The 14,653-nt window shown below is 45.5% G+C and overlaps 1 protein-coding gene across 10 annotated transcripts in view; it reads left to right on the top strand.

The window, feature by feature from the left end:
* The window catches only part of CEP170 (centrosomal protein 170), an 88,306-nt gene extending 74,092 nt beyond the window's left edge, over positions 1-14,214 (top strand). For 7 of the 10 annotated variants that reach the window (XM_039914831.1, XM_029046914.2, XM_039914832.1 and 4 more), the window contains 6 exons: positions 1,978-2,155; positions 3,736-3,903; positions 4,315-4,403; positions 8,875-8,968; positions 9,294-9,345; positions 11,795-14,214. In XM_039914831.1, coding sequence (XP_039770765.1) covers positions 1,978-2,155; positions 3,736-3,903; positions 4,315-4,403; positions 8,875-8,968; positions 9,294-9,345; positions 11,795-12,081 — 868 coding nt within the window. In that variant the 3' untranslated portion in view covers positions 12,082-14,214. Of the gene's footprint in view, positions 1-1,977; positions 2,156-3,735; positions 3,904-4,314; positions 4,404-8,874; positions 8,969-9,293; positions 9,346-11,794 lie in introns of those variants that run through there. The other 3 variants (XM_039914830.1, XM_029046915.2, XM_039914833.1) reach the window with 3 other exon arrangements.
* The last annotated feature ends 439 nt before the right edge of the window (positions 14,215-14,653 follow it).

The following is a 14,653-nucleotide window of genomic DNA, read 5'->3' as shown; positions in this document are numbered from 1 at the left end:
GTACATGGCCCCGAGCAATCAGTCAATAGTATTTACTGATCACCTCCTCTGTGCAGAGCAAACCATTTGGGAGAGATTGATAGGTTTAGTTGTTTTAGTCCCTGCCTTCAAAGAACTTTCAATCTAACCATATTTCCAGGAACGTAACCTGGTTTTATTGTGGGGTTTGCCTGCTCCTAGAAGGTCATACAGTTTAGAAAAGAGAGCAGTTTTGAGTCCTTTAACTTGGCCTCCAAATTTATGTAGTGACCCATACATTTAGTCAACAAATTTCTGAAGGCAAATTTCTCCAAGTTATAGAAAATTTTAATTAGGGAAATTTCCATAATTCTGCAATAGTATTAAGTTTGAGCCCAGTTCTCCTCGAGATACTCCCCGGTAGCAATTTAGGTGCTGTGAAGGGGCATGAAGTCTTTTAGAGGTTTAGAGGAGTGTTAGCGCCTTACAGACAGGGAAAGTGCCTGCTAATTCCATTGTACTGAACTCTCCCAGGCACTTAGTACAGAGCTCTGCACATAGCGCTCAGTAGCAACCATTGATTGATTTAATGTGTTGCCATCTACTGAGGTAGAAGCTGTTATATTTGCATTAAAGTATCTCCAGGGGTCAAAACGAGTGAACATACTTTCCAAAGGACCTCACCTGTCTCAGGGGGCAACAGTAAGAACCAGGGTAATTCGCCACAAAACTGACCCCCCCACCCCCCAAAAAAAAATTGTTGTTAAATCTGCCTTACTGTAAAGCGGTGTCATTACGGGCCAAAGTCTGGCATGGAGTGAGAACCGGTCCGGGAACGTGACTGTTTATTGTTGTATCATACTCTCCCAAACGCTTTGTACAGTGCTTTGCACACAGTAAGCGCTCAGTAAATATGAGTGAATGGATGAAGTTTTTCTGAGAGTGCAAGATGCCAGCACTGGCAGTCGGGGAGGGGTGGGGCGGGAAAGGGAAATACAGGCTCAGGGAGGAATTTGTCCAGCCCATGACACTTGCTTTCAACCTGACCTTCTTCTATGTGGGACACTTTAATAAGATCCACATCTTTTCCATGCTTAGTACAGTGCTTTCCCTCTCTTGACTGTAAGTTTGTTATGGGCAAGAAGAGCGTCTGCTAATTCTGCTGTATTTTACTCTCCCAAGCACGCATCCCAGTCCTCTGCGCATAGCGAGCTCTCAGTAAATACCATTGATAGATTTGATTGATTGCTTTTGACACCCAGGAAGCGCTTATGAAGTACCGTTATTCTCGGTCTACTCCCTCTGTCAAGAATTGAACTCCCAAATACAAGTCACAAGGGTAACGCCGACGGACGGCACATTAAAAAAAGTTATTAAAAAGATCACGTCCCGGCTGCGTGATCAAACGTGAAGGGAATGAACCGGTATGAGCCGTTGCGCATCACTCAGTGCACACCTCCTGCCCTGAGTGCTGTCGCTGTATATTTGCTTCACCTCACTTGGGCTTTCTCTTCACACTCCCCCTGACCGATCAGGCTTCTTCTGAGCCTTGGGGAACCTCTTGGACGTCAGCCGCTTCCAAAGCCTCTGAAACGAAAACCGTTTCCTTCCCTCAGAAAACAGTGAAGGGTAACGGTGATAATCTTCTGCGTGAAGGATCAACCGGGGATGTGGAATATTAAGTACAAGGTCACCTGGCCGCTCCGTATCTCGAGTTACATAGAGCAGGAATGTTTCTGCTCCGGATCCCCTAACCGGGGATTGTTGCCGACGGCAATCAAGCCGAAGGCACTGCTTTTTTAACAGCGAGCGATCCCGGTTATGCAGCGGCCGCCGGGTGAGAAGGGGAATTCAGTCGCTGCCTGTAGAACCAAGGCGTTTCCCACCACCTCCGAAGAAGGCGGTAGCGTCCCGGTCCGTGGAAGCTCTTCTGATTTGGTCTGCGTTCCCGCGTAACGACTTTGCTTCTGTGCCGTGTTCTCACCGGAAATTAAATGCCTTTTTTAAAATTATTCCCAGGATCAGTCAAGATCTGGCTCTCATTGCTCGGGAAATCAACGATGTAGCGGGAGAGATAGATTCAGTGACTTCGTCAGGCACTGCCCCTAGTACCACAGTAAGCACTGCTGCAACCACTCCTGGCTCTGCCATAGACACTAGAGAAGAGGTAGGAGATCTTCATGGAGAAATGCATAAGGTTCTTCTTTTCTTTATTTCTTTTGCTTTTCGCTTTTTGCACAGCTCCGTTTGAGTTCACCCCCGCCCGCATGAAGCTCCGCCTGGCCCTAGTTTGCCTTAACCAATTCCGTTTTCATCTCGTAACCCGCCTGGGGAAGGGAGCCGGCCGCCCGAGGTTGCCCCGAGAGCGGTCACTTAAAATGGAAACGGTGCTCCCTGCGTCCCGGGCCACGGCTTCGCTTAAAAACGAAACGATAACCGGCATCTACAAAGTGAAGGGGTTGAAGGCTTTTGGGTTTTTGACACAAGGAGAGGTGAATTTCCGAGACATAAACCGGACCGATGATAGGGAAGTTTATGATGACCGGATGGCCCTGGAGGTATTTTAACATTGCCGATAGGCTGAAACTGCCCAGGTTAATGCCAACGCTCCTTCCGGAATAAATCCTAGAGTATTACTTGACTCAGGCTTGACCCTAGCTATAATTGGGTGAGTCCAACTTGCTCTGTTTTTTATGGAGTGCTGTATTTAAATGTAGTCCAAAATGGCCAAATGATTCTGATTCCTTCAATTCCAGTAGAGAACCCATAATATTCTTTTCCCCTGTTGCCTTCTTCTGTACTACCTTTTTAAAATCTAAATCTTAAAGGTTTACCGGTTTTGTTGTTCTCTATATCTTGCCCGACTGTACCAGCGATGTTTCTTTGACGTTCCTTTTGTACAGTTTTTGTTTAGTTTTGTTTTTTTTTTACCTCACTGGTCAACTGTAATTAATTTGGAATGAAATTGTCCTTTTTGGAGCAATCTAACAGTTCTCATTGGTGGCGGAGCACACCTATTTCTGGTGCAGTGTACCTGACATGCTTTTGTTTGTGGTAGGCACACAACTGCACTTTAACATCTTCACAGCCCCACCCAGTAAACTGATGACATTACATTCAATAACTATGCCTTCCATTTTACTTTCTTCGTTTTACGTCGGGAATTTGGTCTACGGTTTTTTTCCCTCTTTAGTACCTCTTGCGTAGTTTGTATATAATTTAAACTGTAGGTGGCAATATCTCAGTATGATCATTACTGTAATGATTAGTCCTTCAGGTAAAGACTGAAGTACTGGGGATTTATGGATTATTGTTGAAAATTTTCCTTTTGCAAATTTAATCAGAGCTTGCCATTTACTCTAACTCGTGGAATGAATTCACAGCATCACTTTGGGAAGGGTAAACGGAGATAATCTCTGATTTTCACTGGTAAGGCAATGTGAGTAAAATTCGCACATCCTCCATTTGTCTGTTCACCTTCTTCCTTTCCACCGGATATTGGCAATTAGAGCGGGAAAGTAAAATTGTGTATCCATTTATGTACTTCAGTGGACTGCCCCCCAAATTTTCAGCCAGAATCAGCCAGCTGGGGAAGTTAACAACCGTCGAAGAACCTAAAATAATAGACTATTCCATTTGTCAGAGACATCTGATTTCAATCCTACTTGAGAAGGAAAAAATTCCAACTAATCTATAAAAGGCCATAACATTAACACTCATTATTTTCTCCGGATTTGCAGGACTCTCACCAGTGTCCTTTTTTTTTTATCCTGTCAGTTGGTCGATCGTGTTTTTGACGAAAGTCTCAACTTCAGAAAGATACCTCCCCTAGCTCATCCTAAACCGCCAGAAGGGAACGGCCGAGTCTGTGATTCCAGACCTCAGCTGTCGGACACTCCGGAGTCCTTAACGATTACCCGGCGGAGAACCTGGAGCCGAGATGAAGTACGTGCAATCCCATGAACTCGCTGGGTAAAGTGATCTCTCCAGGGAGGCACGACCAGAATATCTGGGAGGATATTTGTTATCGATGTTGCTGTTACTGTTCAACTCAACCCCTGTTCCAAGTTTGAGGCTTCTGGAAGGGTGGAAGTCTTGGAAGGGGAAGTGAGCTTGGGTTTTGAGGGGGTTTTTTCTGTTCCCTTGGAATAACCGAAGGGTGGCCAAAAGTAGGACGTGCCAGCTCCTACTGGTCATCTAAAATAGAGGTGGGTAAGGATCACATCTCTTTAGGGCATTGAGTCACTCAAGCCTGATGATCTGGGGTGACCGCAGAGTCAGTAAATATGTTCTGAATTTTCAGTAGACCGAGCGGAACGTCTAGAACATTAAACTCTCTCCCTTTGGCTACGTCAGGTCATGGGAGATAACCTGTTGCTGTCATCGGTCTTCCAGTTCTCTCGCAAGATAAGACAATCTATAGACAAAACAGCTGGTAAAATCAGGTAGAGTATTCAAGGTCCATGGTCATCCTTTCCATTTCTAACATCTCTCTGCTTTGGATTTTCAGTTTCTTAGAAATAGCTAGTTCTTAAGCTTGGAAAACATCAGATAAGGTAGGGTGAATTTTGGAATTTCCATTTCCAGAGAGACAGAGAGAGGGAGGACACAGGCAACTGAAACACATTGCCCACCCAAAAGTTTGTTTTTAACCAATAGTTTGAGACTCCTTTCCTACCACACTTAGACGAGAACTGACAGCAAGAAGACTTGTAAGCACACTGTGGGCAGGGAACGTGCCAACCAACACCGTTGTATTTATTTTCTGGAATCTGGAATTATGGATAAGGACATAAGTGCTGTGGGGCTGAGGGAGGGATGAATAAAGGGAGCAAATCAGAGCAACGCAGAAGGGATTGGGAAAAGAGGAAATGGGGGCTTAGTCAGGGAAGACCTCTTGGAGGAGACGAGCCTTCAATAAGGCTCTGAAGGTGGGAAGGGTAATTGTCTGTAGGCTATGAAGAGGGAGGGTGTTCCAGGGCAGAGCCAGGACGGGGGTTAGAGGTTGGCAGCGAGATAGACGAGATGGAGGTCCAGTAAGTAGGTTGGCATTAGAGGAGCGAAGTGGGCGGGCTGGGATGTAGTAAGGAAGGAGTGAGGATGCCCAGAGTGAACGTGAATGGGTCCCTGCCGAGCTAGCTTCCACTCTTCTCTCCCGTCCAAGTGGGAGCTAAACAGCATCTGTGGTCAGCTCTATCTAGATGGTACAGAGCAGGAGGAGAGGAGGAAGCAGAGAGCCAATTCTGGACCAGGCAGAGGACTTCCGACTCCTGCCCGCCTCCTCTCCCCCGTTGCCACGCTCTGCCCAGAGACGGCAGGAAGGAAAGTCCGTCCGCTTAATTCAGACCCGCGGGACGGCAGATACGTAGTGAGGCTGAAATCGATGAGAACGTCTTTCGAGAGGGAATTCATTTCACCCTTTCTTTGGGCTCCCTGGATTTAAGGCTCTGGAAACATAAAATGTCAAGATTTTTAAGAGCCGACGGGCCCCAAGGAAAGGTGAGTAAATCAAAGGCAGCAGCTCTCCTGTGTTGCTTTGTGTGTGTACCCTCGGCTCCTAGTTGAATATTTGCAGTCATAAAGGACATCCTTGGTCCTGAAAATCCTCCACTCATTTGCACAAAAAGCACTGGCCTTTTGATTAAGTTTTCACAACTGAACGCATTTATTGATTTTCCCCCCTCTATAAATTTGGAGAGCGAATCCAAAGCAAATGAAAGAAGCGAGCAAAAATGGTGTTTGATTTAGCTTTGGGTTCCTCGTCAAAATTTATTTAGGGAAAATTCAATTTCCAGGGAGAAGTTAACATCAGGAGTATTGGAAACAGTCCCATTAAATTTAAATGGGAAGAGGGTCCCATACCCCTAAAAATAAAGATAGACTCTCTGCTAATTATCACTAGGAAATAACCCATTCTGTTGCCACGACTCATTTTCGCTGTAGCTGGCTACCGTTCAGATCCACGGTGCGTGACCTTAGGGAGGAGCTAAGCAGAAGGAAACATGTTCCTGTCCTCCAAAGATCCTGTATTTTTCTGAGCGCAGGGTAGACACTGAACTAAGCAAGCCCACGGAAAAGTACAACAGCAGTACGAGATATGTGCCCTGCCCTTAAAGAGCTCACTGTTTGTTCATCTCCCTCTGGAAAACCGTGTCTGCTTTCTGATGAGCAAACACTTAAACCGGTTTTGTCAATATATTGGATCAGAGTTTTCTCCCAGAGTTCTAATGGTTCCCTCCCAACCCCCTCTTCCTTCTCTCTCAAATGCCTCATATGTCTATTTTATGCCTTTCAGAGAGCTGGGATTTGTTTCAGGCTACCAGCGGCTTGTTTTAGGCAGCTGTGAAGATAAGCAAACGGTAGACACGAAAATTCAGGGAAAGCCCTGATATGAGGACAAAATGGAAGCTGTATCCAGATAGCACAGTTGAGTTGAAGAAGCTGGAACTTTCAACACTTTGGCTGGGCATAAGAAGAAATGTCTTGATTTTTAAAAATATATTCCAGCACATAATTATTTAAATCAGTTTATGGGCATATGCATAGCTATGTATCCCTACAGCTACGGACAGGTTTTCAAAGATTATAATCTCTGCGTATAGCTTTAGCGAAAAAGATTTAGTGCCCTGGGAGTGTTGCAGAGGTAAAGAACACCGTAAGGTGAATAGCTGTAGGCTCAAGTTTTCTAGACTATAAGCTCCTTTTTTAAATGCTATTTGTTAAGCACTTACTAAGTGCCTAGCACCGTATTAAGCACTGGGGTAGATACAAACTAATCAGGTTGAACACATTCCATGTCCCAGATGGGACTCGTAGTCTTTATCTCCATTTTGCAGATGAGTTCACTGAGGCTTAGAGAAATGAAGTAATTTGCACACAGTCACACAACAGACAAGTGGTGGAGCCAGGATTAGTACCCAGGTCCTTCTGACACCCAGGCCCGGGCTCTACTCACTAAGCCACTTTGCTTCTCTGTTCCTTTGGGGCAGACAGCGTGCCTACCAACTCTGTCATATTGCTCTCTCCCGAATCCTCAGTAGAGTGCTCTGCACGTAGTAAGCGCTCCATAAATACGATTGATTTGATGGCTTCGCTGCGGCTGCTATTTGCAGAGCCTGGTGCTGCCTTTGCCTAGAAAGAACCAACCATTTCTGACTCTTGCAAGCCAGACTGGTTCATCGGCTGAATTCGTTTCCCAGTGATCCACGATCTCGGTGCTTCACTTAAAGTTGGGTTGCACCCTGTCTTTCCAGCATGTCTTCCACCCACCTTCCTTTCTTTCATTCGTTCAGTCGTGTGCATCAGGTGCTTACTGTGGGCTGATTAAAAGTGGTACCTAGCATTTCCAGGCTTTTCTCTGCGAACATTTTTTGGTTGTGTCTGGTGATTTAAAACTTCAGGGATATGAGCCACAGGCATGAGTTTTAGCAAATTTGGGACCAGTCTATGCATGAACAGAAATGACTCTATCTGCTAAACTGTTTAATCATTCCCCCACATTGCAGAATATTGAGGAAAAAAGTCCAAATACTTGAAGTTGGTCCCTAAGCTAAAATCAGTGCTCTAAATGGGGACACCCCTATAGTAAGGCCATGGCAATGGATCCTACTTATTACTTTTGTTACTGATAATAATTTAAGTACTTATTCTGTGCAAAGTGCATAAGCACTGGAGTAGATACAAGATAATTAAGTTGGACACAGTCCCTGTCCCAAATGGGGTTCAAAAGCCATACAGAAGGGCGCTTCACCTCACCACCCCCACTAGTACAGCTGATTTGCCTTAGCCGCTCCCGTGATTTAAGGAGTACAGGTCAAACTTAACATGGCAAAACAAAACTCATCTTCCTGCCCAAATCCTGCCCTCCGACCTCTCCCTGCACCCTGCTCTCGTCTACCGCGCCGCCGACCTCTCGCCCACATCCTACCTCTGGCCTGGAATGCCCTCCCTCCGCATATCCGACAGATAATTGCTCCCCCACCCCCAAAGCCTTATTGAAGGCAGATCGCCTCCAAGAAGCCCTCCTCTCCCTCTCCTCCCACTCCCTTCTGCGTCACCCCGACTTGCTCCCGTCATCCATCCTCCCTCCCATCCCCACAGCCCATATGTATATGTCTGTAATTTATGTATTCATTTATATTAATGTCTACCTCCCCCTGTAGACTGTGAGCTCACTGTGGGCAGGGAACAAGTCACTTGGCGTATTTGTATTTTTCAAACGTCTAGTACAGGGCACTATACCAACTGGGTGGTCAGTATATGCAGTTTCAGCTCCCACTAGTATAACTGAATCACTGTTATCTCTTTCTGGGAAGTGAACCCAGATCCTTCACAGAACCATTGAACCAGCAGACGAACGCTCTTAGAAATTGAGGAAAAAAAAAGAGAGACTTATAGTAAGCATATTATTTTAGCTGAAGCATTATTAAATACAAAACGTTATCCATTCTGGCTGAATTTTCAAATTGTGTGCGAGATAGTTGCATAACTCATTGCTAGAAAAAGACTCTCTTGGTTCAGAAATCCGAGAAGTTTCAAAAAGGATTTTTTATATTCTTGTCAAGATAGAAGCCTTGTGAGATTGTGAATATTTATATAAATCTGCATGTGTGTGTGTATATATATTTATATGCATATATATACACACACACACATTATATATATATTCATGTTGCTGTTAAATTTCCAACAGATGACATGTAGTTATATCTGAAAAAATTGGCACTGTAGTTAGTAGTAAGGTTCCAGCTGATTTCAGTGTATTTGATTGAGGAAAGGTTTGTTTATCTCCCTTTATAGACATTCGATTGAATTTCAAAATATTTTGGCTATGAATTTTCTTGATAATATTTTTTATTTAGCAGTATGATCTCTTTAAATATGAAGAATAAAATGCTTCCATTTCTCGGTTTGTAGAATTTTGTTTAAGGACAAGGACCGGAATTGGGAAGAAATAGAAAACAAACTGAGGATTGAAAGTGAAGTCCCTATTGTGAAAACATCAAGCCTGGTATGAAAGGATCTTGCCCTGGAAACGGTGTTTTTGAATTAAGGGGATAACCAGAGGGGGATGAGGATTTTTTTGTGGCCTCGTTCAGTGGGGTACATAGTGGCGGTTATTTTAGGTGTTTTAAAAATGTATTTAAAGCTCTTTAAAATTTAGAAACTTGCTTGTTGATTTTGTATTTCTGACTCCTCATGGCTTGTTTGAGAGTAGTTCTTCTTAGTTGCCTGTCACAAATTAGCAGGGAGAAAGATGAAATTGTGCACTCTTTGTTTTCTTTTCAAATGTTTGAAACTCACGTCTGGCATTTCTTCCCCTCTAACCCCCCCAGGAGATTTCTTCCATCTTGCAGGAGCTGAAAAGAGTTGAAAAGCAGTTACAAGGTACATTTTTGTTTATGACCCCAAACTATCCATTTCCGCATCTTCAGTGGAAAGTATCTTTAACAGGGCTGGCTGAGAGGGTGTTTTTTTTTCCCTCAGGGCTCTAATTTTTAAGATGGAGCGAAGTTTTGGTTGATGCTTTGCGTTTTAAAATGACATCCCCCCCTTCGTAAAGGGAAACATGGCATTTTCCCTTACCCTGTCATGGGCTGTGGGTGAGAGGGAGGTGGTCCTGCCTGCCCCTGGTTTCAGTTTTCCTACTTTTGTACCCATCTGGGGGGCAGTGGGTCCCCTCTGCAGAGACCGGGGAATCCAGTGGTACTTTGATCAAGTTGGCATCATTTGGGTAAGGAGGATTATGGGAGTTATAAAATTATAGAAAAGCAGCATGGCCTGGTGGATAGAGCAGGGGCCTGAGAGTCAGAAGGACCTGGGTTCTAATCCCGGCCCCCGCCACTTGTCCGCCACGTGACCTTCGGCAAGTCCCTTCACTGCATTGGGCCTCAGTTACCTCATCAGTAAAACAGGGATTAAGACTCTGTGCCCCATGTGGGACGGGGACTGTGACCAATCCGATTAGCTAGTCTCCACCCCAGCACTTAGTCCAGCGCCCGGCACGTACTAAGCAGTTAACAAATGCCATCCAAAAAGAATTATGGAGATCGGCAAAGAAATCCAAAAATAACCGGCCTCATTCTCCAGTATATGTTCTTGAGGATGTGAGAGAGCTGGAGGAAGGTCCAGAAGAAGGAAAAGCATGATGATCGAGGAGATGGAAAAAAACTGTGTTTCTGTGCTAGATGGACGCTAGTAAGATTCTTCAGTCTGGAAAGATTGAAGACTAAATCGGGATATCAGGGGCATTTAAAAAATCGTCAACAGCGAGGGCAAGGCAAACATGGAATTGCTGTTCCCTAAATCTCACAATCCCAGGATGAGGGAGCATCCGTAATAACTGTGGTATTCGTTAAGCCCTGCGGTAGTTAGAAGATAAACAGGTCAGACTCAGTCTCTATCCCACGTGGGGCCCACTGTCTAAGTAGGAAGAAGAAGAAGTATCGAATCGCCATTTTAGGAAAGTCGAGCCCAGAGAAATGAAGTGACTTGTCCGAAGTCACACAACGGGCAAATGGGGGACCGAGATTAGAACCCAGGTCCTCTGACTCCCAGATCTGTGTTCAAATAAGGCTTAAGGCCAAATAAAAACTGAAAGAAGGCAACTTCAAAACCAGCAGTGGTGAGGGTAGGGAAGTGGTTATGACAGGAAATGGTGTATGCCGAAAATATCAGCAGATTCACGAGGTATCTGAGGCAACATGTGACTGGCTGGCTGAGTTACTGGAAGGAAGGTTAGAAATGTAGTGGGGAAAGTTCAGAGTATGTCATGCCACCTCACTAATCACTGGGGTATTTGTGAAGTGTTCATAACCCCTTAGGTAACTGTCCGGCAGGGCCATCATCATCAGTGGTCGTTATTGAGCGCTTTCTGTGTGCAGAGCATTGTACTAAGCGCTTGGGAGAGTGATGACGTCTGGGAAGGGTGAGGTGCTCATAATTGAAATGATCAGATAATTCGCAACCCTCTTCTTGACCAGGAACTTCACCATTTTCCCTTGCCCCATCATTCAATTCAGTTCAATTCAGTGGTATTGAGCGCTTACTGTGTGCGGAGCACTGAAGGAAGCCCTTGAGAGAGTACAATAAAAGGACACATTCCCTGTCCGAGCAGATCTTAGAATCTAGAGGGGGAGTGTGTCTGTTAGACTCTCTCAAGCGCTTAGTACAGTGCTCTTCATATAGTAAACAGTCAGGACAACTAACTGGAGTCGCAGACCCGGGAGACGTTTCCCGGCTTGCGATTCATCTCCTCACCACCTCCGGCCCACGCTCTGCAGGCAAAGAAATGGCCCTAAGCGGAGGGAAGAGGGAAGGCCTCCCGGTTACCCGAGAGCTCGCTGCCCTTCCCACTGCTTAGTATAGTGCAGCACTTAATAATAATAATAACTGTGGTATTTGTTAAGCACTTACTGTGTGCCAGGCATTGATCTAAGCACGGGACAGATAGAAGATACTCAGGTCGGACACAGTCCCTGTCTCACAGAAGGACTCACAGTCGTAATCCCCAGTTTACAGATGAGGTAACTGAGGCCCAGAACACTGACTTGCCCAAGGTCACACAGCAGACAGGTGGCGGAGCTGGGATTAGAACCCAGGTCCTCCTAACTCCCAGACCCGTGCTCTGCCCACTAGGGCACACTGCTTAAAGTACCCAGTGCTTAGTACAGCACCTGGCACATGGTATGAGCTTAACAAATTCCATAATTATCATCCCCCGGGCCGTGGATGGAGCCGGTTGGTCACGGGGCCGAGGGTGACCGGTGAGCCAGCGCGTGACTTCCTCCCCGCGCCCACTTCTCACCCGTCCCTCCCCTGCTCTCCTTCCCCCCAGTGATCAACGCCATGATCGACCCGGACGGGACCCTGGAAGCTCTGAACAACCTGGGGTTCCCCTGCCCCTCCTTCCCAGGGCAGACGAAAGCGAAGACCAGCCCCGTGAACCCCGGGGCCCAGGCCCAACTCCCGCCCAACGGCCAGCCTGAAGCCCGCGCCCCCGACCCCGCCGCCACCCCCGGCCTGCCCGAGTTTGACAATCCCGAGGCCGAGGCCGACTTCAGTATACACTTCAACCGGTTCAACCCCGAAGGGGAGGAGGAGGACGTGGTGGTCCACGAGTGACGGCCTCTCTGGGCCCCGAAATCTTCCAGGGCGCTGAGCGTCGGCGGGGTGAAGGGGCGGGAGGGCGCCCGGGTAGAGTCACGGTGGCGATTTCTTCCAAGGAAAAATAGTTTGATTAATGGCGATTGTTTCGTTATACCCACCTGGGGTTTTTTTTTTGTGTTTTTTTTTTTTAAAAAAAAAACCTGTAACGCTTTGATTGTCACATTAATCCTGTCCAACCATTAAGAGAAGCGTCGAAACAAGTGCGGGGAAGCAGATGGCAGCAGCTTTGTCCGTTGTGGTTGTGTGCTTTGTGGAAAGAGTTGGAAGTGTGGCCTTCCTCTCCCCCGGGTGAATCCCTGGAACCGCGGTGAGCTCCCCCCGACCCCCAGAGCCGACGGACGCCCACCGTTCCCGCCACCCCAACCTGCCGGTGCCAAGCTGCTCTCTAAGACTTGACTTCCTTTTCAGTGCGTATGGTTTTGTGCATCTCTTCCATTGGTTTCTAGTCCTGGGGTTTCCAGGAGGATCCATTACCACCGGGGGGGAGACGACACATGATAAAGTCCCAGAAAGACAGACTTCACCAAGCATTCATTCTTCCGGCCTCAAGTTTTTCCAACGGTTCCATTTCTCCTCGAACTGGGTTGCTATGTAAATTTCTTGGGGTTGACAGAGTTTAACTGTTATGTTTGCACTAATGATTGCTGGGAGTGGTGGGGGGGACATATCTATATATCGGTAAGAGCGAAGGTCTTGTTGTGTACATAGGAGATTGCTACTATCCCGTTCCTTTGACCGCCACGACGTTTTAAGCCACTTACGGATGACCAATTTGGCACTTTCTCCTTTTTTTTTTATTTTAATATAAGAGTAGAATGACTTCACATCTCATTTTCGGTCCAAATAGTTATTTGAAGTTTAAAGGCAAGTTTCAACAGACATCTGATTGGCGGGGGGTGGGGCGGGGAGGAGGGCGGTATATTTTTGAAAATCCTTTAGAAGGCAAGGTATAAATGGATTCTCCAGCATCACCGCGTTGAAAGGTGAGAATTTTTTCAAAGCAACTCTTGGAATGATCACAAGTGAGGAAGTTTTCTTCTCTAAGCGAGCCGGTAGTCAGAATTTAGTCGGTGTTTCACTCCCGAGCAGATGAATCGCTCCTAAATGTCCCCTTTAGAGTCCCTAGTATCTCCCCTTTGTTCGATATGTTTATGAGAACTCTGGATGGCGACTGTTAAAGTAGGCTCTTGGGTCCCACCAATGAATAGTAAGTCTCTGAAATATGCTATGTAAACCCGTTTTCCCAAGCTGTTCCAGAAGTTACCATTTGGAAACGTTATAAAGAAAAAAAGAAAAAAAAAGAAAAAAAGTAAATGACCTTGTATTTCCAGAACACTATAATTTGGAGAAATCTTAATTCTGTTTAATCTGACTAATAGACTGGAATTTTCTTATGTTTGCCTCGGTCTATAAAAGGAAGAAAAATACAATTTTTGCAGCTTTTATGAAATGGTCTTTAATATTTCAGCAATAACCCTGTGCTTCTCTTGTTTGTACATTTCTAAAACTCGGCAGGATTTCTGAAATCCCGCTCAAGGTCGGACCAGTCAATAATCCAAAAACCTTTTTGTAGAGATGTGGAAAAAAAAATCGGTTGTATCATGGATCTCTTATTTTTGCTTTACATTTACAAAAGTGAATAAGATATTCTTCTCGTAAAGCTAAATCTCCCCGCTCCATCTAACAGAGGAGACCCAGAGATGGTGTTAGAGAAGGGAAAAGGAAGGTTTGAAATGCTTTGAGGGAATAAACAAAAACTGTAAAACAGGGTCAATCGGTCGGAAAAAAGGTAAGCAGAATAATCACCATTTTTCCTCTTTTATTTAATGTCTGGGTACCTGATTTTTCCACAGAGAGGTGGAAGTTAAGGGTTGCTTAGGAAAATATTAATATTTTAGGTATGTCTCACCTGATGGTTTCGAGCGTTTACACGTTTATGTTCTGTAATGAGCATTTTGCCTTTACTCTGTTATCCTTATTTTATATGAACACATTATCCTCCTTATTTATTTTTGTTACAATATTACTTATGTTATTTTGTTACACATTTACAATTCCATTTTTGAATAAAGTGTTTCTGGAACTTTATACGAGGTCGGGTATTTCATTTATCTCTTCTCCCGAAGGGCGCTAATTCTCCGTCGGTGCCTCGGTTTCGGAATCCGAAAGAAAGACTGAGAGCGGAAGAGGACCGCCACAGAGACCAACCAGTGAGTGATGACCACCAAAATCCCCAGAAAAAGCACATTTTCTGGACTCCTTTCAGGAGACCGTAGACCGTAAGTGTGTTGCGGGCAGGGAACGTGTCTACCGACTCTAGGATTGTGTCCTCTCCCGAGCGCTTTATACCGTGCTCTCCGTTCAGTAAGCGCTCGTTAAATACCATTGATGGATAGTTAATGGCAAGGCCTACTGATAGTAACTGTGGTGTTTGTTAAGCGCTTACTACGTACCAGGCACTGTACTAAGCACTGGGGTAGATGCAAGTAAATCGTGTTGGACTGTGTCCCACGTGGGGCTCACAGTC

The sequence above is a fragment of the Ornithorhynchus anatinus genome, chromosome 19, assembly GCF_004115215.2.
Source record: "Ornithorhynchus anatinus isolate Pmale09 chromosome 19, mOrnAna1.pri.v4, whole genome shotgun sequence".
NCBI classification, from domain to species: domain Eukaryota; kingdom Metazoa; phylum Chordata; class Mammalia; order Monotremata; family Ornithorhynchidae; genus Ornithorhynchus; species Ornithorhynchus anatinus.
This window is presented reverse-complemented; position numbering and strand designations above follow the sequence as displayed.